Source organism: Mobula birostris, chromosome 12 (genome assembly GCF_030028105.1).
Source record: "Mobula birostris isolate sMobBir1 chromosome 12, sMobBir1.hap1, whole genome shotgun sequence".
Taxonomy (NCBI): Eukaryota; Metazoa; Chordata; class Chondrichthyes; order Myliobatiformes; family Myliobatidae; genus Mobula; species Mobula birostris.
The window spans coordinates 47,285,161-47,311,727 of record NC_092381.1 but is presented as its reverse complement, the minus strand read 5'-3'; the positions used below and the strand labels follow the sequence as shown (position 1 = coordinate 47,311,727).

General features: G+C 38.2%; 1 protein-coding gene across 3 annotated transcripts in view; it reads right to left on the bottom strand.

The window, feature by feature from the left end:
* Positions 1-2,958: 2,958 nt before the first annotated feature.
* eps15 (epidermal growth factor receptor pathway substrate 15) overlaps positions 2,959-26,567 on the bottom strand; it is a 137,758-nt gene continuing 114,149 nt past the window's right edge. For 2 of the 3 annotated variants that reach the window (XM_072273754.1, XM_072273755.1), the window contains 10 exons: positions 26,118-26,318; positions 22,729-22,821; positions 21,903-21,993; positions 18,930-18,974; positions 16,784-16,929; positions 13,728-13,797; positions 10,898-10,974; positions 5,078-5,240; positions 4,626-4,801; positions 2,959-3,738 (listed from right to left, as the gene is read on the bottom strand). In XM_072273754.1, the coding sequence (XP_072129855.1) occupies positions 3,592-3,738; positions 4,626-4,801; positions 5,078-5,240; positions 10,898-10,974; positions 13,728-13,797; positions 16,784-16,929; positions 18,930-18,974; positions 21,903-21,993; positions 22,729-22,821; positions 26,118-26,318 (1,209 nt within the window). In that variant the 3' untranslated portion in view covers positions 2,959-3,591. The remainder of the gene's footprint in view (positions 3,739-4,625; positions 4,802-5,077; positions 5,241-10,897; positions 10,975-13,727; positions 13,798-16,783; positions 16,930-18,929; positions 18,975-21,902; positions 21,994-22,728; positions 22,822-26,117; positions 26,319-26,567) is intronic. The other variant, XM_072273756.1, reaches the window with a different exon arrangement.

Here is a 26,567-nt window from a genome sequence, read left to right as displayed (position 1 = left end):
TTTCTAGGAATTTGCTACCCTTTCGAGCTGTGGAAGCGGAGTCATTGAGGTAGAAAGTAATGGTAATTTGAACCACCAAAGGCATCAAAGGGTATGCAAGTGGTGTTGAGGCCAAGTCTGCATCAGCCATGACGTTATTGAATGGAGGAGCAGGTTCAAGGGCTTCACCAGACTATTCATGCTCCTGTTTCTTACATTCTTAAGATGGAAGTAAACTCCAGTAATTTCCATTGACTGCATTACTGTATTCACTGCACTTGTATCCTTTACATAAGATCATATGAAAATTAGATATTGATAAACAATTCTGCTCAGTCTGCAATGATAACTGAGATTCTGGTGATGCTCTACTCCAATTCTCACTTCAGATCCATTCTGACCTTCCTTTCCTAGTACAACATTTGTGGCTTCCGTATTTTACAACTTTAACAATTTTAAACATTATCCATTGGTTTTTCCTCAGACAGCTAATAACTGAGGACAACTTTACCAAAGCAAAAGTGAATGGCTACCATGTGGTACGAGAATTCTCAAGTGTAGAAGGCACTTGGCCCAGCTGCATTATAATCACAGCTCTTACCTCAGTCTTTCTCTGACTCCTGGTCACACACCAGACCATGTTGCACATCTAAAAGGCCATTTAATTTGAGGCAATGCCTGTTTTCATTACCCCACCAAATGAAACTGTTTCACTATAACTAAAAACGTTGATCATTTATAGATCTACTTTAATATATTCATTATGACTTGTATTTAACCATTTATAATTCATTGATCTGTAGAGATCAATTTACCCAAAATAATTCAAGGCAATTGAATTTTGAAGGCTGTAAAGTGCCTAGAGGAAAGATGAGGTGCTGTTCATCAAGACTATTTTGGATCTTGTTTGAAGAATGCAGGCCACAGACAGATGGGGTCAGGATGCCAATGTTCCATCAGTCTTTTTTCTCCTTCCCACCCCAGCATCCACAGATCGAAATAATCCCTTCAGCGGTGATTCACTTAGACCTACTGCAGACTAGCGTACTCCATTTGGTACTCACAATGTACAACACAGAAACCAAATACAGATTGTGAGACTGCTTCCTGAAATTGAAAATAGAGACAGGGAGGGGGAAGACATTTCCTATGAGAAGAGATTAAGCAAATTTGGCTAATGTTTAGAAAACAAGGAGTGATCATATTGAAAATACAGATTTCTTTTTAAGGTGGCACAAGTGGATGTGGTGATGTTGTTTCTTACTGCTTCAATGTTTGGAAACTAGGGGTGATAATGTCAAAATAAGGGAGTCAACTATTCAGAGATGGAAAAGAAATTTTTCCCTCCATAGCACAGAGAATCTTTGTAATCCCAGTAAGTTATTGAGTGTAATACAGATGGAGAGTATTTCTCTTTGAGGTATGATTGAAACAGAGGGAATAGAACAGTTAAGTTGCATAAAGGTAAAAGATCACCCATAGTCTTACTGAATGGCTGAACAAAGCTGAGTGGCCTACTCCCATTTTAATTTCTTCTGCAAAATCAGAAAATGTTGGCAATGCTCAGGAGGTCTGGCAGCTTCTATGGACGAAGAAACAAAACAAAAAGGAATGAGCTGGGAACACAAGTTAGTTTGCAGTTGCAGAAATGATGGGGGTGGGATGATCAGAACAAACACAATGTCTTTGGTGGGACCATATGGGATACCTAACATTTTGAGTGTTTCAAGCTTTTTCTGTTTTGTTTTCCATATTTCCAACATCTGTGGATGTTGTTTCCAAATTTTCCGTGCTTTTGTTGATTTGATGGCTATAAGGTTCTAAGATAAAGTTGCAAGGTGCTCTCTATTATGCAGCATTAACCATCAAAAACAAGCAAACATCTAAAATAAATGGGGTGAACAAATAAAAATATGATCACAATGGCAAAATACTAATAAAATACAGATGAATTTATAAGAGCGGGAACCAAATTAAGAGGAACAATTAGAAGCCAAAACCCAAGAAAGTAGTATTAAAAAAAAGTTGTCAAAGCAAATAAAAGAAAATGTTTGAAATGAAAAGATGCAATGAGAGAAAAATCGGCTAAAATACTGAATAGCTGTTTAATTGAGGTAGAAGGTATAAAAATTTGCAATGGGATACTTACAAGATACTAGGTACAATAGGGTTATGATGTCAAAACTGTTAATCAATAAACTTGAAAGTATCATTAGATATCAAAACCCAGGACAACAGCTGTTGGTATTAAAATAGATGATCTCTCACTGAAGAAAGTGAAAGGTCAAAAAGACAGCATTTATAAAAATAGGGAGTTAGTTGCCTGTTAAAGGAAGAACAATAATTATTGATAAGAAGTTCTCAATAAAGAATGGGATAAGCATGATTTCAGAGGTTGTCCTCATGAAATTAATTTGAGACTAGAAAATACGAAGTAACTCTTTCAGGTGTATTTCTATTATATTGGAAATTATATTTGCAAGTTTAACAAAGAAGTGAACAGGTAGTAAACAACACTATGACATGAGAAAATGCTTTCATGTTCAGAATAATGATAAAAATGAAAATAAGCTGCACAAATATGGAAGAAGAAACATGTAGAGATCATAGAAAAGTGAGAGTGCAAAAAAGTGGCATAATATGCTATATTAAAAAAAATGACACTGCAAAATAAACAGTTACAATCTTAATTAGTTGAACACCAATGCAAAAAATATTGCAAGTTAGCAGAAGAGAATATGTAATATGGGGAGATGTAAAATAGGCTGCGAAGTACAAGGAATAGGGCTGAAAAGTGTATGAACAAAAGTTATTTCAAATAAAGACTTCTGTCAGATGGACAAAAAAAAAGGGAAACCAAGTTGTGGATTTCTTGACTGACTGTGTGTTTGAGAACCTGCACCACTGAGACAGACAGCTGAATGGATTCATGATACCGTATCGCAATGGATTCAGCAGAATAACTCTATATAAGCTTACAATTTAATTTTTTTATTTATTCATCCAGTCAGCATGAACATAAAAGGAATGTCACTTAAAATTTATAAATGGATAAGTTTAAAAAAATAAAGCCAGTAAAAAGTTCAGCAGTGCGTGTTTAACTTACAGCAGCGGTTTCAGCAGGTAACCTGAAACGTATGCTCTATACAGTTATATATTGCCCGCAACTGGTGGTTACAGAAACAGTTAATGTGCTACACTCAAAGTTTATGATTATTTAACTCTACTTTGTAACTAAGTAGGTGTAATATATACAGCTGTTCAATGACATATTCTATTGAACAATATTATTTAAACAAGAAGCTGCTGAGATGAGAGGCTCCATTACCCAATAAAGCAAAATAGTATTATTAGAATTGAATTGACTGCACTTAACAGATTTGCTTTCAGTACTTAGTTTGTATTTTGCTTTTGTTTAATATACAGGATAAAGATTATTTAATAGTTCTGAATTAACAGGTTCATCACACTGATCTCTCATTAACAAACAATTTCATGTCAAGTCGTCAAGAGTCTTCAGTATTTTCAAATTTATTTTAGGTAGCTTTTATGGAAAATATTAGTAAGAACAGTATTGGTTAGGTGAGTTAAGATGACCAGTGAGGGAGCACGTCATGCTTCAGATATTTCAGATTTACTAAGTGCTATAGCCAGTTCCAAGTCCTCTTGTTCTTGTTGGTTTAATCTAGCTAGTCGCTCCTCCTCTGCTCGTTCACTTTCCCTTTTGGCCCATTCTATCTGGTCTTCTTCACTGGGATACTGAAACATTAAGAACAGAGCCGAACAGGAAACTACACATTGTTCTTATAGAGAACAGAAAAAAAAAAATTGCCAATATATTTTGTACTTACAACAGGAACAATATCAATATGTTAATAACATTCTTTGGTTGCCTTTAAGGAATCTGAGTATCAATTTAATTTACTTATTAAAAATAGATATCATTTACTGGTAACAAATACATTCTGCAGACAACATCTTGAGGCAAATATACAAGAAACAGTCACCTTTCTCTATTAGTTGATGGTTTTTTTAGGATTGAATGGCTACTGGAGTTTACACCTTTTCAAAATTACGAATTCAAATACTTCTGGTTGAATTACTTAGTGGTTAAATATTCAGCAACAGGGAACAAGAGTCTCATCTCACCTCTTCCAAAGGTGTTAATATTTTCATTAGTATTTTCCTTAATAATAGAATACCCAATGAAAAGTCCTCCCTTTAGAGCCACTGACATTTTTTTGCCAATTTCATTGGGAGTTACAATGAAATATACAACCTTTCTTGATTTTCCCAGCAGCCTACCCCAAAATTTCTCCATTACCCCAGAACAGCCCTTTGAAAATATATCTCATGGGTTCAAAAAAAAGATTTTCAAATGTGGCCTGAGCTGATCAGCTCCAGTTTGCACTTTAATCTGTCCACCAGGCTTTTGAATAATTTCTGTTCTCTGGCAATACTGACAAGATAAATAATGTACACTTTGGCTGCTATGGATAATAATTCACACTGTGACACTACATTTAGTTTCAAAAACTATTGCAGAACTGCATGCTGCTATATATGCAAAACAAAATATATTAACAATCCATATGTTTTTATTGTCCACATTAAGGAAATTAACAACTTAAACAAACCATACTTACAGTGTTGAAGTTTGCAAAATTTGGATTGTCTCCAACAACTTTACTTGGAGAGGTAGGAGCAAATGGATCAAGCTGTTTCTCTTTATGGAATGAATCACCTGAGTTAAATGGATGGAAAGGATCATTTGACTTGAAGGAGTCGGATGATTCTGACTTTACAAGGGAGAGTCTTTTACCTACATTTAAAAACACAAATATCAAACATTTTTCCTATTAGAATTTTCAATATCTTAAGTTGAAATGGTTAACTTTCAAACAAGATAAAATTCAAACCTAAATTTGAATTAAAACTTCCTTTGGTCATAATGAGATCCTTCTTCAATGTAAATTAAAGGAATTATCCCACAATGATGAAAGGAAGTCTGATTAACTCTTATGTTCATAATGAAGGGAAGTAATAGTAGACCTTAAAACAAAACTGTACCACTTCTGAAACACTCATATTCACATACCAGGTGGTGGAGGAGGGGGTCTTGTTGGTGTACCAATTTTCGGCGGTAATGCTGGAGGCAACTCTTCGTTTTTTGAGGGATCATCTGTGAATATATTTTTTCCAAAGGCTTCCTTTTCAGAATCTGCTCCCGGAGCAGAAATGAAGGGATCTGCATGATTGGACTAAAGGCAGAAATACAAGTTGAAAATAGAAAGAAAAAAAAAGTTACCAGTGATGCAAAAATTATGTCTAAACAAGCTTTGGATGTAATGTACCAGAAACCGCAATGACCGAAGAATTTGATGATCACAACATACCTTCATGCTACCATGCAAAAAAAATGTTCATCTGTAATTGATGCTAACTACCTGAAGCAATACTTTTAAGTACTGGCCAGAGGCCGTGTTTGTCAGCCTTCCATTTACATCAACCTAACTCACTTATACTTTGCTTTTTTAATTGCCACAGACAGGAAAATGCATCTAATGAACCTTACATTCTTTGGAAAGCTTTGAAAGTTGTCACTTTCCTTCCCCTGGCTGAGTTTTTAAAATTCATTCTGCGATTATGGGTTTGTAGCATATCTGCAACTTAGTTCTTATCTGTAATAGGGCAATGTTACGATAGTCATGGGGGTAGATTGGGAAATCAGGTTGGTGCTGGATCCCAAGAGGGAATTTGTAGAATGCCTACAAAATGGTTTTTTAAGAGCGGCTTGTGGTGGAGTTCACTAGGGGAAAGGCAATTCTGGATTGGGGGTTGCATAATGAAACAGATTTGATTAAAGAAACCCTTGGGAGACAGTGATCATAATATGATAGAATTCACCCTGCAGTTTGAGAGGGAAAAGATTACATTAGATGTATCAGCCTTACAGTGGAGTAAAGGGAATTACAGAGGCATGAGAGAAGAGCTGGCCAAAATTGATTGGAAGGGAACATGACAGAACGGCAATGGCTGGAGTTTCTGGGTCAATTCATGAGGCACAGGATAGATACACCCCAACGATGTAGTATTCTACAGGGAGGATGAGGCAACCATAGCTTACAAAGTCAAAGACAGCATAAAAACAAGAGGGGGCATTAGGAGAGAAAAGATGAAATATGAAGGTAAGCTAGCCATAAATATCAGAGGATACCTTAAATTTTTTTCAGATACATAGTGTACAAGAAGGTGAGAGCGCATATCGGACTGCTGGAAAATGACTCTGGAGAGGTAGTAATGGGGCACAAAGAAATGGCAGATGAACTGAAGTATTTTGCATCAGTCTTCACTGTGGAAGGCACCAACAGTATGCCAGAAATTCAAGAACGTCAGGGGGCAGAAGTGAGTGTAGTTGCTATTACTAAGGAGAAGGTGCTTGGGAAACTGAAAGGTCTGAAGGTAGATAAATCTAGACCAGATGGACTACACCCCAGGGTTCTGAAAGAGGTAGCTGAAGAGATCTTGGCAGCACTTGTAATGATCTTTCAAGAGTCTCTAGATTCTGGAATGGTTCGAAGGACTGGAAAATCACAAATGTCATTCACTCTTCAAGAAGGGAGGGTGGCAGAAGAAAGGAAATAATAGGCCTGACTTAAGTGGTTCGGAAGATGGAGTCCATTATTAAGGATAAGGTTTCAGGGTACTTGAAGCCACATGATAAAAGTAGGGCAAAGTCAGCATGGTTTCCTTATGGGGAAATCACCTCAAATCCATTGGAATTCTTTGAGGAAATAACAGGCAGAATAGACAAAGGAAGAGTTGGTGAATGTCATTTAAGTCCTTCTGCAGATTCCCTGCTTTCTCAACACCACCTACCCTTCCATGTCTTTGTATTGTCTGCAAACTTGGCTACAAAGCCATCAATTCCGTCATCCAAATCATTGATATGCAAAGAAGTGGTCCTCATATCAACCCCTCCGGAACACCATTTGTCACTGGCAGCTAACCAGAATAAGCCCTCTTTATTCAACTCTTCGCTTCTTGCCAATCAGCAAATCTTCTATCCATGTTAGTACCTTTCCTGTAATACCATCGCCTCTCATCTTGTTAAGCAGTCTCATGTGCGGCATCTTATAAAAAGGTCTTCTGAAAATCCAAGTAAATGATAATCACTAACTCTCCTTTGTCTATCCTGCTTGTTGTTTCTTCAAAGAATTCCAACAGATTTGTCAGGCAAGGTTTCCCCTTTACTTTAAACTTCCTAATCAAATATGATTAATTACACAACATCCAATCCCAAATCACCTTTCCCCTAGTGGCTCAACCACAAGCTGCTCTAAAAACTATCTTGTGGGAAGTTTACAAATTCCCTCTCTTAGGATTCAGCACCAAACTGATCTCCCCAATCTACCAACATATTTAAATTCCCCATGGCGATTTCAACATTATTATATGCTTTTTCTATTTCTTACTGAAATTTATATCCTGTCTGCTGTTGGGAGGCCTGTATATAATTCCCATCTGAATCTTTTTACCCTTCTAGTGTCTTAACTCTACCCACAAGGACTCTACATTTTCTAATCTTGTGTCACCTCTTTCTAAGGAATTAGTGTTTTTTTTTACCAACTGAGCTACCTTACACCCAACGCCACCTGCCTTTCTTTTCAATACAAGGTTTTTCCTCAGATGTTAGGCTCCCAAATATCTTTTATCAGCCACATCTCAGCCCACAATGTCTTACCTGTCAATCTTTAACTGTGCTACAAGAACACCTACCTTATTCTGTATACTGCGTACATTCAAATATAACACCTTCAGTCCTGTATACATAACCCTTTTGATTTTGGCCCCATGTTACACTTCAACTCATCCCACTAGCTGCAATTTTGCCCTATCACTCTGGTTCCCATTCCCCTGCCAAATGAGTTTAAACCCTCCCCAACAGCTCTGGCAAATCTGCCCACAAGGATTTTGGTCCTACTCAGGTTCAGGTGTAACCTGTCCCCTTTGTACAGGTAATACCTTCTCCAGGAGAGATCCCAATGATACAGAAACCTGAAACCCTGCCCCTTTTTTGCACCACTTCCTCAACCACGCATTCATCAGTACCTTCATCTTATTCCTGCCTTGATTAGCACATGGCACTGGGAGTAATTCAGAGTCTATGACTTTGGAGCATCCAAGTTGAAGTGAATGGACACCATGGATGTCTAAAGTGACTTTCCCCATCTACTCAAATGCTTTAACATGTACAGTATCAAGCCTATTGCATACAGAAAGGTTGATGTTTGTGTTCTTGGATTTTCAGAAGGCCTTTGACAAGGTGCCACACGAGGCTGCGAGCTACGAGCCCATGGTATTACAAGAAAGATTCTGGCATGGATAAAGCAGTGGCTGATTGGCAGGAGGTAAAGAGTGGGAATACAGGGAGCCTCTTTTGGCAAGTTGCTGATGAATATTGGTGTTCCACAGGGGTCTGTGTTGGAACCGTTTCTTTTTACGTTATATGTCAATGATTTGGATGATAGAATTGATGGCTTTGTTGCAAAGTTTGCAGACGATATGAAGATAGATAGAGGGGTCACACCCTTTGGTAGAAGAAGTGAAAGGGTTGACAAGTTTTTAAACAGAGAGAAAATACAAAAAAACTGAGGTACAAAGGGAGTTGGGAGTCCTTGTGCAGAATTTCCCAAAGGTTAACTTGCAGGTTGAGTTTGTGGTGAGGAAGGCAAATGCAATGTTAGCATTCATTTCAAGAGGACTAGAATATAAAAGCAAGGCTGTAATATTGAGACTTTATAAAGCACTGGTGAAGCCTCACTTGGAGTATTGTGAGCAGGGTTTATCTTAGAAAAGATGTGCTGAAAGAGGCGAGGATTCAATGGAAGTTCACAAAAATGATTCCAGAATTGAATGGCTTGACATTTGAAGTGTGCTTGATGGCTTTGGGTCTGTATTGACTATTGTAACATTGCCCTTTTGGCATGAATTTTCTATCTCCTATTGTAACTTGTAGGCCACATCCTTACTACTGTTTGGGGGGGGGGGGTTCTGCATGCAACTCCCATCGGATGTTTTTACCCTTGCAATTCCTTGGCTCTATCCACAATAGTTCAATACCTTCCACCCCTATGTCACCTATTTCTAATGATCCTATTTTTGTTTTACCAACAGAGCCACACGACCCCTTCTGCCTTCCTGCCTGTCCATTCAATACAATGTGTATGCTTAGACATTAAGCTCCCAGCTGTAATCTTCTTTCGGCCATTATTCAGTGATGCCTACAACATCATACCTGCCAATCTGCAACTGTGCTGCAAGTTCATCTACCTTATTCCATATCCTGCGGGCATTCAAATATAACATCTTCAGTCCTGTGTTCATCCTTTTCGATTTTGTCTGCCTTTTATGTTGCAACTCATCCTGTTGACCGCAATTTTGCCCAATCAACAACCTCTCTATGAACTGTTCTGGCACTCTGGTTCCAAGGAGAGAGAGGGAAATGGGAATGGGGAATGGTGAAGGAGAAGGTAGGGAGTGGACAATTACCAGAAGTTCGAGAGTACCCACAGTAGAGGTGGCTATGGATTGCTGTGTTGAGGCCACACTCAGGTTGGAGGAACAACACCTTATATTCCATCTGGGCTGCCTCCGACCTGATGGCATGAACATTGATTTAGTCGAACTTCCGGTAATTGCTCCCCCACCTCTCCTTCAGCATTCCCCATTCCCATTTCCTTCTCTCACTTTAGCTCCTTACCTACCCATCACCTCCCTCTGGTGCTCCTCCTCCTTCCCTTTCTTCGATGGCTTTCCATCCTCTCCTACAGATTCCCCCTTCTCCAGCCCTTTATCTCTTTCACCAATTGACTTCCCAGCTCTTTATTTCACCCTTCCCTTCTCCCAGTTTCACTGATCACCTAGTATTTCTTGTTCTCCTTCCCCTACCTTCTTACTCTGACTTCCAAATTTCTTCCCCCCAGTTCTGCTGAAAGGACTTGGACCGAAATGACGACTGTTTACTCTTTCCCTATAGATGCTGCTTGGCTTGCTGAGTTCTTCTAGCATTTTGTGTGAGTTGCTCGGATTTCCAGCATCTGCCATTTTCTCGTTTGCAACTTCTTTTGTAGTTATAATTCCAGCTACCAAATCAAACTGTTTTCTTTTTAATCACCAATCAACTATTAATACAGCTTTTGTGAACAACGTTGATTTTGTGGAATTTTTGCGAGCAAAATAATTATAAGGAGTCAATGTGTTTCAAAAGAATTAGTTTGCGAAATTTCTGAGGCACATGATAAAGTTTTATTTAATTGTTTTCAGGCTAAGTTACGGCACTCTCCACACGCAGCTTGCAATCTCTGTATGTAAAAGAAAAGCTTAACCTATATTACTCTCATATTGTTACAATCACTGTTCAGCCTCTATAACAGAAAAATCTCTAGGGTGTACAGGAGCTAAGAGGCAGAAGCAACTGAGGAATGTGATCAAGGATAAAAGAAGCCAATTTTATGTTTATATTCTACATTTGACTTGTCCTATTCTTTATTCAGCACTTATAAGACCTTTAGTATTAAGTTATTTTCACAAATTATTCAAAAGGATATGTTCATTCCTAACAAAGCACAGCTAGGACTTTTTTAGAATGCTGTATTAGAATGAGTCTCTAACTTGTTATAACTTTAATTTGAGAGATTTTCTAAATATAAATTATTTCATGATTATTAATGTTGTAGTTCTTAAATAAGATAGGCTACTGAAAGTGTAATATTTAATTAAAAATACTTCAAATGTGAACAGAAAGGGAACTTACTACTATCTATTAAACTTATTCAACATTCTATCTAGCCAATTTTCTGAATCTTAAAGGATTTAAAATAAGTACTAAAATGTTCCATGATATATTCACAATTACCTGTGATAGTGTATTAAAATTTGCAAATCCACTTCCAAATGAATCATTTCCAAATACTGAGACAAAAGGATCAGTAACTGAAACACAGAAAGGATGTGATATCAGTATCATTACAAAAACAATTCTTTTGATGCCCATTTCAGATAACTAATGTCAATCATAGCAGCTACGTTGAACTGCAATCACATTAGCAAACATAGTCTAGAACACAGTGCAAACTATTCTGAAAAGATTTCTGACAGGCGCCTCAAATGTGGGAAAATATTGGATATGTGCTCACTGATAAAATATAAAAAGGCAAATGGGACTCAAGCCATGTTGTACTTAATTCACAGGAAATCACATACTTTCATGAGCATATGTTATGGCACTATTATATATTTAAATGTACATGGGGAGAAGTACACAAGAAAGATATTTTTGACGGTCAAAGTATACTTGGATGCACAATCTCTTAAGGTGCATTAACATTAATATAGGTAAATTGTTTTGCAATGTTGCTGCAGTTACAGTAAAGACTATTTGCAAAGAATTTCACTGGTTACAAAATGTTTTCAAATGCCCAAAGGGTGCTAAAACTGCAATGTATATATGAAATCATTTTGCACTTGGGCTAGGAAATAGGAAGAGCATGGCAAAGGAGGAGGGAAGGCCTGCTTGCCAGGAGCAACAATGGATGGGATTTTGCGTAGCTTATTTCATATGGCTGTCATTAACATTATTTAGCCACATATTCTAACCTTCATAGAAAGTAACTTCTACACAATAAAGATAAACGCAATTAATTTGGTTGTGGTTAATGAAAGATCTACCATCATGTTGTGAAACTCTCCTCTGTTTTTAAATCAATAAGAGTGACAGAAGGAAAATCCATTGGTCCAGTTAGTTTATCTCATGTAGAGGTGATGACCCATGCATCACAGAACAGACACTCCCCGTTCTGCTGAGAGATAAAAAAGATGAAAACCAGGTAGAGCGCTTACAATCTGGAAAACTCATCTCCAACCTCATCACGTGATCAAGAGCAGCTCAAGGTGTCTCACCTACCTCAATTTACAAGACATCTTGAGCTTCTACCAGCAGCAACAAACAAGTTGAGTCTTCACTTGAATTCTGGCCTCTTGAACATCTTTTATGTTTTTCAAAGCCATACCCAAGTGCCAAGGCTCAAAACTTGAAACACTTCTCCAAACTTTGCACTGGTCAACCTCTTCAATTCAAAATCTCTCTCTTTGGCCAATTCTTTGGCTATCTGGCTCATACCAGAAGCCCCTTAACTTGTACTACGGGTGTACTGTTAAAACCCTCCATTAACATACAATTTTGTTTTAATCTTGCATAAGCTGTACATATGACAGAGGACCAGGGAACATGAACTAAGATAACTTCCTCACACATTCAGAAACTAGGTTTTCAATTACTTCACAAACAATTTTCTAAGGTTCTTGCTTTTTTAAAACCATAGAGAAGTCCCCACCCATACATATAAGTTTCAGTTTGAGAAATATCTGTGTATCATACTCTGCCCACTTTTCGAAATCTCAATATCCTCATATGCAAGGACCACAGTTTAGTAACTTGGGGTTATTTAATGTCTTGCACAAGGACAAAATAGTTGGCTTTGTTTTGCAGTGGATTGTTCCTATGAACAAAACCAAGAACTTTATTGCTTAGATAGCAACCACGTGGCAGTACCTCATCTTCTGGCAGCTCATTCCACTCATCTGCCACTCTCTAATGAGTAATATCACCCCACAGGTTCTCTTTAAATCTTTCCCCTCTCACCTTAAACCCTCTAATCTTAGACTTTCCTTATCTGTGCCCCTCAGGATTTTACATACCTCTATAAGATCACCCCTCAGCCTCCTACACTCTAGGAAAAATAACGCTTGCCCACCCAATCTCTCCTTTTAACTCAACCCCTCCAGTTCCAACTACATGCGTATCCAGTTTTTGTGTGAAACATCTTATAATTATTCTTTTTAAATTCCTCAATAAAATTCAATTCACTAGATGTGGGGTGCTAATTAGTCACATATGGCTAATAGTCAATATAATAGACAACAGTGCATTATGGGGAAGAGATTGGGCAGGCACATTGTTTACATGCCCAACACCAGACTCCCAAAACCAACACTCTAGTCTAATTCTACCTGAGAAGAGCTTGCCAGGTAGACAAAGATTTTCTCAACATCTCCTTGGAAAAACGGTAATATTTCTCCCCAATTCCTGGAAAAACTTTGTCTAGGATATCTAAAGAGGAACATTCGGGAGTGGAACCTCAAATCCATAGTCATACTTTATTGATCCCGGGGGAAATTGGTTTTCGTTACAGTTGCACCATAAATAATTAAATAGTAATAAAACCATAAATAGTTAAATAGTAATAAAACCATAAATAGTTAAATAGTAATTGTAAATTATGCCAGGAATTTATATTAGGAGACCAAGAAAGCCCAAGGAAGGTACACACCATTTCATAAACTACCTACCCCATCACCCTTGCATCTCCTGCTCGGAGGAAGATAACAAAATTTTCACATTAGCATCATCAGAACCCACAGAACATGAATAGAAGCAGGCATCCTTGGTCCTGAGTGACTGCTTATGAAAGACAGTGGGAATTGGTTTACAGAAAATTTGGGACAACTCATGGAAAGGCTAGAGATACAGATAAACTGGAAAGGTGGAGCACTAAAAAGGGCAGTAACAGTGAGTGCAAAGGAATGGCGACATGTGAATGACGACATGAATACCTAATTAGTTAATTTCTGTAAACAACAGAAGGCTGATATAACAGTATTAATCATTGTTAACCTAAATTTCTCACCTGCATCAGCAGTGGATGAGACTGTACCACCACCAGGAACAAATGGATCATTGGCATTTATTGCTTCTGTCTAAAATCAAATGTATATAAACATAACTCTAAACTTTGTTTTATATACAGTGAAAATTCAGAAAACTGAAAAATCAGATGTTTTATATTGATGTATATATTACTATGTAAAAGAAATCCCAATTTGTTCAGGATACGCAGAATCAAGACATTGGAACTTAGTCCATAAAAATATTTAATAGCCATGGGTGCAGACCTTCAGACACCCAGCCCAAAGACATAAGGCAAAGGTCAATTGATTCCAAACAATTGGATTATTGATCATTATAGAATGTCTCTCTGATCCTATTTATTATAAATTATTATAAATGACTATGATCGCACATTTAGACAAATGTAAAGATTTTTACTCCTCATGTATGTGAAGGATATAAGAAATGAAGTCAATTCAATTTAATTCCACCCCCTTCCCCTATTTCCAGCCATGATTTCCCTCTCCCTGCCCCATTTCCACTCTCAGTTCACAATAGAGACCCACATCAGAATCAGGTTTATGATCACTCATATGTCATGAAATCTTTTTTTGAGGCAACAGTGCAGTGCAATACATAAAATTACTACAGTACTGTGCAAAACTCTTAGGCACCCTAGCTATATATATGTGCCCAAGATTTTTGCACACTGTACCAATGATCACAAAACATCCGAAGAGGGATTTCAGGTATCTCCCAAAAATAAGGAAGTTTTACAATCAAAGGAAAACAGAAGTTCCTCTTGGATTCTTGATACCATTCAAAAAGTGCCACTGAGTTGAACCGATGATCTTATAATTTATGCTCCTGTTGTACGTACGGCCCTGCCTGTGATGAGTTAGCGGATATCCGGGAAAACCAAAGACACTGTATCAATCCTACTTATTTTTTCGAAATATAATACACACTAAATTTGTGGACTGAGCATGGAAGAGAAAAATTTCCAGGAGAAAGATTACTCCATTGAAGATCTTACCATTCAATAGCACGTATCCAAAAAATTTCAGTGCTCTTTTAATTTTGGCTCAAATCAAGAGTTCATGGGTCATGCAATTCAGAGGAAACATTGTCAAGGCAAAGTATTGAAGTAAATGATACTTTTGTAACTGTATTGAATCACCTATTCATTTCAAGGACATAAAATGTGATGTACTTTTGAGCTTGTTTTGATGAATAAAGACTTCTATATCACCAGGTTCAGTGTTTCTCCAGTGACTTTGACCACAGACTCAACAGCTCCAAACAGACCTCAGCCTGGGGTTGGGAACCTTGCTCAGGTAGATGCCTTTGCTCACCTCTTTACAGTGGACTTCCACGCATCAATCTAATTTCCTGCCTCCCTCATTCCAATTTGACTTTGGCTGAGGCTGTGAATTAACCATCACTTTCTTAGACCTGGCGCCAAGTCCTAGAGTTGCCTTTGTATGCTTGGTAATAGGTCAGCATGCAAAAGGAAGTGTGCAAGGGCCACTCTTTGTCCAGGCCTCAGGCCTCACTGAATTTTGCAACAACAGACTCTCAAAATGAACAATATTCCTGAAACAAATTTCTAGGCCATGTTCTACGGAACTGTTTCAAAACATATTCATTTTCAGGATGTGGCATTTGTTGTTAAAAACAACAATTAATGCCCATCGCTAATTGCCCTTGAGCAAAACAGTTTGCTCTGTTAGGTCTGCTTTGAAGTCACAAGGATCAGTCTTGGTAAGAACAGCAGCTTTCTTTCCCCAAGGAATATTGATCAACCAGTTAGTTTTTAAAATGTGTGTGTGTGTGGGGGGGGGGGGGGGCAGAGTTATGATGGCACTAGTCAGCGACGACTTTGAGCTCTCTGCAGAAACAGTTTAATTTCTATATTTAATGTCTCTCTTTTTCCCTTTTCAAGGTGGATGGGGTTCTGTCAAAGACTCTGACCTGGAGCTACACTCAATCTTCGGTTCTTTATAATGTTGGTACCTGCTCTCAGCTGTTTTATCATATCGCAAGGACAGGGCCTAGAAGATGAGTATGCCTTCAGGGTTCCAAGACTTTGTGGCCCTGGGAACAAGCTGATTATAAGCCAGGAACACCAATTGAAACGTCACTGGATTAAACAGAATATCAGGAACAGTGGATCAGCTTTGGGGGCTCTCTACTTGGATCACTCTCTCTCTTTTTGTTGGTGGGGACGAGCTTGTTACTTGGGGAAATAAAGCAATGCGGCAGACGTTAACATCGTAAATCAGCGAGTTGTTTTGTTTCTGTCTCCTCTCTCGCTGTGTAACACCTCTGTGCCCCTTTATCAGGAAGAGAGAGAACCTGTGGCATGTCAAATTGTTGGGTGAACAATTAGTTTTCGTTGTACTGCAGATCATGGTTTCTCGGGGGCTTTGCTATTGCTTCTTGGTGGGTGGAGGCTGCTGCTGCATTATGCTGAATTAAGTGGGGGTGGGGGAGGGGGAGCGGTCGGTGCTTTGCTGCTGCTTGTACATGGGAGGAGGAGTGGGGGGCGCTTCGGGGTTCTAACATTGTTATTGCTACTTATTTTTTGAGGTACTCTTCTGTTTTTTGTGGATGTCTGCGAAGAACAAGAATTTCGGGTTGTATGTTATATATATTCTCTGATATTACATGGAACGATTGAACTACTGATCCAGTGGCTTCTGGCTAATATTATTGACTCAAGGTTACATCAACTAAATTCAAATGCCCCAGTTTTGGCAACAACATCTAAACTCTCAGTTCTTCCGGCAATTGATAGTCCCATAATGTAATCAATAAGTAACTCCTTGGATTTAAGACTTAGATCCAGCTTTTTTTTTAAAGACACTGTATTATGGGTGGAACTTACTCTGATAAAGATTCTTCTGCTCTTCTGTTTCATTATTAACTGGAATTTACAGCCCAGCAAGGTTTGCAGTGGTAATCACTTCATTCCATACTATTATGCTGGCTGCCTTATCAACTTTAGATTGGTTTCTTTGTATTTTGTTTAACAATAATGGCAACTGAATACATAATATTTCCCATACTTACTGATTCCACATTAGTATTGGTTAATGCATTATTGAAAAGATCACCCTCTGTGGCTGTAAACGGGTCATTTGCAGACTGCTGAAAGAAGTTATCAGAGGCATCAGCAAAAGGGTCTGTGCCTTTAAAAGGATCACCTCCAAAAGGATCTGCAAAACACCATAACAAAAATTATAGCACAATCAAAAAACAAGTTATAGCAGAGATGATGCCTACTGTAATTATCAGTTAGGTCTGAGCTCACTAGAAATAATTATTAAGCCCAGATATGTAAGACAAAATTCCTCCAAATGTAGGCTAAATGTATTCAAACAAACAGCTTCATGACATTCTGGTTCAGGGTCTATGATCAGAGATATTCTCTCAGCTTCTCTTTAAACAGGTGCTTTAAACCAACTGAGTGTTCCCAGCAGTTTCTGGTTTTAATTTCATATTTTCAGTATGTACAGTTTTTGGATTTTCAAGCTTCCCGTTGTAACTAAGAGAGCTCAGCAAAAATTGCAAACGTTTATACCCAGTGAGCAGGTTCCACCCATTTGAATGTCATAACCTGTAGTTGTCCAAGTTCCAAGTTCCAAGTGGAACACCAGTAAGTGTTTTTGAGAGGATCAGGGGCTGTTTATACTGCAAAAAATCCACCACAGAATGAATGAAGTTTCACAAACAAGAAAAAGTAGTTCTTAAAAATTCAGTCTGAACAATTTTATCCTCCTTTGAGAACATCACCTTTTAAAGTTATGAAAGCCAGTAATTTTTTTTAATTTCCAGATCACATCCAATTACTAGCATAACATTTCATAGCTAGATTTGCAGATGAACTGGTAAGTTCTTAAACTGGCAAGCTGTTAAACTAGAATGATTACTCTCCCATCCTTGTCTTCTGCACTTTTGCTCTCCCTCCTTAGTTTAATAAACACTGTAATAATAAACATCATTTACTTGCACAGCACATGCGCATTTCTTTCCACAGCAGATGTGGCCATTGCATGATGTGTAAATGAGACACACAGGGAATACAATGAATCACTTTTACTATAAGGTTAAAATATGAATATGAATTGACAGACACCAATATTTCTGACACCAATTTCGAATACTGGCTACAGAATGAGACTTAAAAATGGTGGAGATAGAGCAGGAAATTCCTCACTGTTCTCTCTCAATTTTTTATTAGTTCATGATATGTGAAGTTTGAAATGATGTTTTTGTATACAGCGAGTACCTGATTAGCTCACTCCAATGGAGATCTAAGCAAATATCAGGTCTTTCCTCCTAAGTAATGCACATGACACATACCTAACCTTTCATTCCCTTGAGTGCAGAAGAGCACTGACAGCATTTACATTATTTCTATGCAATGCTAATTCAGGCTGGCCTTCACATGCTTATATGCTCATCCTGTTCGCCAGTCACTGAATATCTGCTGATCTATAACGGTTTCTCTGCAGTAACTCAGTTTTAAAATTGTTACGCTTACATTCTACTTTCTCTGTGCTGTCATTTCTTCCAGCCTTTGTACTCTCCTCCCGTTCCAATAGCTTTGAGGTAGCTGTGCAGTTCAAATACTGGCATCATTTGCAGCTTAATTTTAATTACTCCACCACCTGTGCTGGTGCCTTCACTTGCCAGGGCCCCATCATCTGGAGTCTCTACCCTAAATCACTCCACCAGTCTACCCATTTCTCATCATTTAAGGTGCTCCTTAAAGCCTAGACCATGGCCAGGTTTTGGTCACCTGTCCTGAATTTTCATGTGCGGCTTGAATCAATATTCTTCTCTAAAGTGCCCTAGGAGCTTTTACTCCATCAAAAATGTGTATAGGGCTGGTGTAGCAGAAATTTAACATTTGAATTTTCCTGACAAGTGTGTTATCATGATTGTAAATAATAAAAATCAGAACATTATATACTTGAACTGATCTTATTATAAGAATAGATAAGCAGTTTGATGCCAATAAACATCACGTTAAGCATTAAATAAAATTGCCATGCCTCAACTAAAACTGTTTATCTCTCATTACACCATGCATGACCCCACAACAAAAGCTTCAAGGCAGCAATGCTAACTGCAATGTCACATTGTCTGTCCTAGTGCACGTTCAGTGAAACAGCTTCAGGTGGAAGTAACTTGCAATTTTTTTTTTCCTTACCTGCAATGTCAACCTTCCCAAATAGATCATCCTTAAAGGGATCATCTAGGGAAAAAAAATAATTAAATTAAATGATGTTTAAAGAATAACTTTTTCAAGAATAGATCAACAACAATTACACAGGGACATGTGTGTTTCATTGTGCAACCATGTTCCTTAGCTGAAAACTATTGCTGCTTTTTTTGTGTATTATATAGTTAATATTTAATATTTTCTTTACTTTAGCAAAGAATGTGAAATGACTGATTCTGAATTGGGAAAGGAGTGGAAAAGGAAAGATGAGGCAAGGTGGAAGGGTAGGGCTTGTGGAGAGGGTAAAGGAAGACAAATGAGAAAGTGAAAAATGGAGGGGATGGAGACAATTGTCGGAGGAAAGAGAGAGAGAGAGAGAGAGAGATTAAGGGGAGCGGATACGAAGCAAGGCAGATGAGCAGAAATACTGGATACTGGCAATGAGATCGCAAGTTGAATTTTGTTTTGAGAGTGTGAACTGTTGCGCACTCAGTGTTCTGCACTCTAATTGGGTTCAGGTTCCTCAGTGCTTTTGGCACTTGCAATCAGCTTTTGTGCCAAAAGATTGCTCACAGCAGGTAAGCTGTACCTTCTGAAAGGAGGCTACAGCAGTGTTGCCACAGGTGCTATTTGAAATGCACATTGTGGAAGTACTAACGGAGCTTACAAGCTTAGTTGATTGCTGAACAGCTCCTTATGAACAATGAACAATGGTTCCTTGTCATATGTATTGAGTTAGTGTGATTATCAAATATGATACACCTTTTATTCAGAGTGGCCACCTGAAAGGGTTGTATTACATTGCCGGAGTATCTATGTACATATGAACATTCACAAAAAGCTGTTTCATTCAGTTTATTTATTAGTCACATTATAGAAGATTTATCTATCTTATTTCTCTGGCAACTTCTATCTTACTGTTTTATCATTTCTACACTATCATTGCCTTGCAGTACCTTAGAGCTATTTTGCAAGTCATGTTTCCTTATCATGTGCCAAAACAGTGACCACTATATTACAAGTTTGGTGGGGGTGGGGGTAGGGGGGAGGTTATTGGATTCCTCAGTCTGTGTCATTATTTCCGTAACACACAGTAGCAGCATCAATGCATGGGTCAAGTATGTGCAGAAAAAGATAATTTTGTATTGATTTGTAACATATATTCAGTGAGAGTGAATTTTATTCAATAGGTCAAATTCTTGGGGGATCATTTGTGAATTCTGTGAGGGAAAGTTTCATAACCCAAATGTGAAGCACAGGTCAACTATGATTGGGGATTTTGAATTACTGGAGAAAATCAAAATGGTAGAACCACATAATTCAAGATATAGTCCTCCAGAGCAAACTCCACATGACAGCAATAAAGACTAGGGATTATGACTGTCTATTAACTGCCTCTTAACTCTGAGAAGATGTTCAGTATCAAAAGTAAAGTGGGGGAGAAAAAGTGTCAGGACCTTGCAGCAAGAGAATCCACCACGCACAATGGGTAAAATACATGTTTTTTTTTCCACCAAGTTGTTATAAATCTTAAAGGTTGGCTTGAAAAAGATTGGAATTACTTTTAATACTGACATGAATTGAATTTCAATAATGAGCTGAAAATTTTAAATTCAAGTAATCAATTAAGCCTAATCAGTTACATTGGCCATGAAACTACCGGACTGTTTTGATTATTTGGTTCAATTATGTCAGAGGAAGAAATATGCCAGAGATCCATACACGAAACCAGATCTACATAATGTACTTAACTCTAATTGTCTTTTGAAGTGGTTCAGTGGGCCATTAGTAATGTTCAATAAACATTGGTCTTGCCTATATCATAAACAGCCAACGAACGAATTATAAAAATCATTAAGTTAGGATGGTCTCAAGTGCTTTGAAACTAATTGATTGGTGAAATATAATTGCATCCTAAGTCAATAAATAAATGATTATTAACTATCTTAAGCACCAATTATTTTGGAATCTGTAGTAGTATGTTTAATTGGAAATTCAAAATGCAAGCTTTAGAAACAAAGAAAACCTACAGCACAATACAGGCCCTTCGGCCCACAAAGCTGTGCCGAACATGTCCTTACCTTAGAAATTACCTAGGGTTACCCATAGTCCTCTATTTTTCTTAGCTCCATGTATGTATCCAGAAAACCCTATCGTATCCGCCTCCACCGCCATTACTGGCAGCCCATTCCATGCACTCACCACTCCCTGCGTAAAAAAAACTTACCCCTGACATCTCCTCTGTACCTACTTCCAAGCACCTCAAAACTGTCCCCTTTCATGCTAGGCATTTCAGCCCTGGGAAGAAGCCTCTGACTATCCACACGATCAATGCTTCTCATCATCTTGTACACCTCTATCAGGTCAACTCTCATCCTCCATCCCTCCAAGGAGAAAAGGCCGAGTTCACTCAACCTATTCTCATAAGGCATGCTCCCCAATCCAAGCAACATCCTTGTAAATTTCCTCTGCAACCTTTCGATAGTTTCCACATTCTTCCTGTAGTGAGGCAACCAGAACTGAGCACAGTACTCCAAGAGGGGTCTGACCAGGGTCCTATATAGCTGCAACATTACCTCTGGGCTCCTAAACTCAATCCCACAATTGATGAAGGCCAATGCACCATATGCCTTCTTAACCACAGCGTCAACCTGCGCAACAGCTTTGAGTGCCCTATGGATTCGGACCCCAAGATCCCTCTGATCCTCCACACTGCCAAGAGTCTTACCATTAATACTATATTCTTCCATCATATATGACCTCTTTAGCACTGGTTTATTTTGCAGCATTTTGTACTACAACAAATGAAATTCTATTTTAATTTCTCTTTTATTAGAAGTTTGATTTGGCCATGGTGCAGGAAGCTCAGATGTTTTTATTTCATACATCTGCTGAAAAAGGTCCCAGCTCTATGTAAAGAAAATATTAAGTTTCAAAAGGAGATCAAAAAAGTGAACTTACTTCCAGTGAACGGATCTGTTTGAAAGAAGTCTAGGTTGGGGTCTGTGATATTGTTGGGGTATTCACTAGGTTTCATATCAAAAGGATCTTCCTACAAAAATTAAAAATATGTATTTATGTATAAGAGTACATACTGGTTAAATTTTGGATATTTCTTTCCAGATATTTATGCTTTTGATTGCAAAGACACCTTCATCAGATGACTATCAAACATTTAAGCCAAATATTTTCAGTAGAAATCGACAATATTCAAAACATTTTAAAAGCAATTTTGATAAATAAAAAATACTTCAAAATTAAAAACCAAATTGCATCAACTATATTAAAGCTAAGCAATAAAAAATGCAGAGAATTTTCATATTCCCAATTTAATTTCAGCTAAATAATATGCCTTGACCATCTGAAACATGTTTGTAAAAGTATAAAAGGAAACAACCTATCCTAAAATTGTTGGTGTTCAACTATATATCAGTGCGTGGCACTACAGTGTTTAACTGACAATAAAGTGTTGGCTTGCATCTCGATTTCTTTCAAATCCCTTTCAAATTCAACCAGTACTTCCAAACTGTATAAAATTTATCAGAACTGTAAGACATAGCACTTAGCAAAATCAGAATATTTCAAATGACTATATAGGAATATGAGAGAGAGCTAAATTAAGAACTAAACTGATACTTCTGTCCGAAAGCAAAACTTCCATTTAATGATTGAATCAAGCCTGGAGAGAGAGACAATTCCAACAATCACACCCCAGCCCAAAAACCTAAACAGTAATTTTAATCAACATTCATGCACTATGCAAGAAAATGTCCATAACCAAACTCACCTTTTCTGCAAGACTGGGTTGCTGAATTTCAGTCTGTTCTGTCTTCATCATCGGTGTTGTGCTAAGGGTGGGTTCAGCAATGCTGTTGTTGACCTGGAAACAATATTCACACAAATGCACTGCTGAAAACTGAAAAGGCTCAATGAAAATAAATGGATAAATACCCATCATATAAAGAGTGATAAGTGCTTATGTAGTACTATCATCAACAACTACTTGATTGCAAAGGGGGAAGTTTAACCAGGCATGAGGAAAAAGATCTACAAAATAAACAAGGCACAAATAACTCATTGTAAGCACCAAATTGAAATGCATTACGGCTCCAACTTCCTGAATTATAACATTAATAGTTAGGATGAACAAACATAGCCAATAGACTTCAATTGAATTGATTTTAATCATTTGATTTTCAATTATTGTTCAAGTCAGTGCCACTTGTCTTCTAGAAACTGTTCTCCAGTGGGATTTCTATCAGTATCTTTTACTTGGCTGACCCTCAATGGTTTCAGTTTCCTTCTTTGTTTTCAGTAAGGTGTTGATCAAAAGCATCCTTCCATTGCCACATCTCTTTCCTTAGCTGATGTCATAACTATTAAATAGATGGCTCTGAAAGCATTTGTGACATACACAATTTTGCTCCTTACAATTACGAACAAGGATACTTCTTGTGTTCTCTCTCTCTCTCTCTCTCTCTCTCTCTGGAACTTAAACACACACTTTTCTCACTTCTCCAGTTCTGATGAAGGGTCACTTTCCTGAAATGTTAATGCTGTTTCCCTCTCCACAGAATGTGCCAGATTTGCAAATTAATTGCAGCACCTTTTTATTTTTATATGGGAAATGGAGAGATGGGACTAGGATATTTTGTTCCTATTTCTGTTAAACACTGTTTATGGAATTCTGAAGCATTAATCAAGTTGGGATTCTGGCAAATTAGAAGCAAATCTCAAAATCCGAAAATAACGAAGTGTCCCACCTGGGATATGTGGTTCAGTTCCCAGAGCCCCTGTACCTAGGACAACCAGCTAGGAATTGATCAGCCTATCAACATTATTTTGTGTGACAAGTAAGGTTGCAAGATAAAGTTTGTGAACCCTTTGGAATTACCAGGTTCCCTGCCCTATAAATAAAAACACACACAAAGTCAGGTTACTGACAGAGCCTGCTCTTCTCAAGAAAGATCTGTTTATGTGCACCATGCCTCAATCAAAACAACTTTCAGAGGACCCTAGGACCACCGTAGAGATGCACGAAGCTAGAAAAGGCTACAATAACACTCCTAAAAGACCTGAGTATTTATCAGTACACAGTAAGAGAAATTGTCTACAAATGGAAGAAATTCAGTACTACTCTCCTTAGAAGTGGGCATCCTGCAAAAAACACACCAAGAGCACAATGTGCAATGCTGAAGGAGGAGAAAAAGAATCCAAAGGCAATAGTAAGGGACCTGCAGAAATCTCAAGAACTTCTCTGAAGTCTCTGTTCATGTGTCCACTATAACAAAAATACTGAATAAGAATGGTGTTCATGGGAGGAAACCACCCCTCTCCAAAAAAAAAATAGCTTGCACGTCTCAAGTTTGCAAAAGACTACCTGGATGTTCAACAACGCTTCTGGGACAATGCTCTGTGGATACATGAGACAAAAGTTGAACTTCTTGGCAGAAATGCACACCACTATGTTTGGAGAAAAAAGGGCACTGCACACCAACACCAAAACTTCATTCCAACTGTGAAGCATGGTGGAAGAAGCATCATGGTTGGAGGCTGCTTTGCTGCCTCAGGGCCTGGACAGCTTGCAAACGTTGAGGGAACAATGAATTCAATATTGCATCAGGATATTTTACAGGAAAATGTCCAGGTAGCGGTCCATCACGTGATGCTTAATAGAAGTTGGAAGGTGCAACAAATCGATGATCCGAAACACAAGAGTAAATCAATTACAGGATGGTTGAAAAAAGAAGAAAATGTGTGTTTTGGAATGGCCAAATCAGAATCCAGACCTTGACCCAATTGAGCTGCTGTGGCATGATCTAAAGAGGGCTGTTCATGCAAGGTATTCCAGAAATATTGATGAACTGAAACAGTTTTATATGAAAGAATGGTCTAAAATTCCTCCTTGCCATTGTGCAAGTCTGATCAGTGGCTACAGGAAATATTTGTGGAGGTTATTGCTGCTAACGGAGGTTCTACCAGCTATTAAATACAAGGATTCACATACTTTTTCCAGCCTACACTGTGAGTGATTAAACAATGTGTTCAACAAAGACATGAAAAATTTGTGTGTTATTAGTTTAGGCAGATTGTGTTTGTCTGTTATTGTGACTTAGATCGGGGTCCCCAACCTTTTTTGCACCGCAGACCGGTTTAATACTGACAATATTCTTGCCGACCGGCCAACTGGGGGGTGTTCAAGTAGGGTTAAACTCACCTCAACATGTCTTTTACAGTTAGGGTTGCCAACTTTCTCAGTCCCAAATAAGGGACAAAAGAAGCAGTCAAATCCTGGGACACTTTACCACAAAAAGACTACCATGACCATGAAGCCTTGCGTATCTGCCGATTTTTTTCCATAAATCGGTTTTGCCTTCATCTTCCCGACTACACTGTATATACATTACTTTTACTTTATATAGGCTGTGTATTTATCATATTATTCCTGCTTTTACTATATGTTAGTGTTATTTTGTTTTATGTGTTATTTAGTAGGTTATTTTTTGGGTCTGGGAACGCTCAAAAATTTTTCCCATATAAGTTAATGGTACAGTAATCGCTTCTGCGCTTTACGCCATTTCAGCATGAAAGGTTTCACAGGAACGCTCTACCTTAGCGGGGGAAATATGGGACAAGGGCAGTCCCGTATGGGACAAACCAATTTAGCCCAATATACAGGATGTTCTGGCTAATACAGGACAGTTGGCAACCCTATGTTCATGTTCAATGGTGCGTGACAGGGAGTGAGGAAAGGTGCAGCTGACTCGTATCGTTTCCTCACGGCCCGGTAGCACATGCTTTGTGGCCCGGTACCAGTCCGCGGTACAGTGGTTGGGGACCGCTGACTTAGATGAAGATCAGACCACATTTTATGAGTGTTTAATGCAGAGAACCAAGTAATTGCAAAGGGCCACAAACCTTTTCTTACAATGCATACTGTGCAGACTATCATTTGCAACCATGTGATTTCTTTCAAAGTTAAGTTTTCCACTCCAATTTTTAACTCCTTGATGTAGAGAGCAGAAAATAAACTTGACTGGCCTTTGAAATGTCACTTATCGGTTGTACTAACTGCTTGAAACTGAAGGCCAGGGAATTCACAAAATAGTGCAGTTTATATTTATGAACAAAATTATTTCAAATACAGCTGATTTGAAGTGATTGAAAATGTCTTACCACAGGCTCAATAATGGTTTCTTCTTTCTCCAACGGACTTTGCCTCTCTGTATTTTCCTTCTGCTCACTGGACTCGCCAACACTGTTGTTGAGATCACAGTGCTCAGCACTGCCATTGACAAGAGGTGGCAGTTGACTCTGCCACCTGAGTTGATTGTTTGTGCTTTCCTCGTTGTGCAACTCAGACAACTTGGACTTCGCCTTTCAAATACAAAACTCAAGGAATTATTTAACATGTTTAAAATACCTAGATGACAGGTGGACAATCTGAAATGCTTATAAATAGTAAGACAACCAGTGTTCAATGTGGAAGTGACATTAATGTGGCATGGGGAAAATGGAGCTTAGCGCCCCACCCCTTCATCACATTCCACCTATAACTTATTAGCCCTCGTCTCACCCTTTCCTCTCAATTTTACATACTAGCCAACCTCCCTTTAAATATTCAGT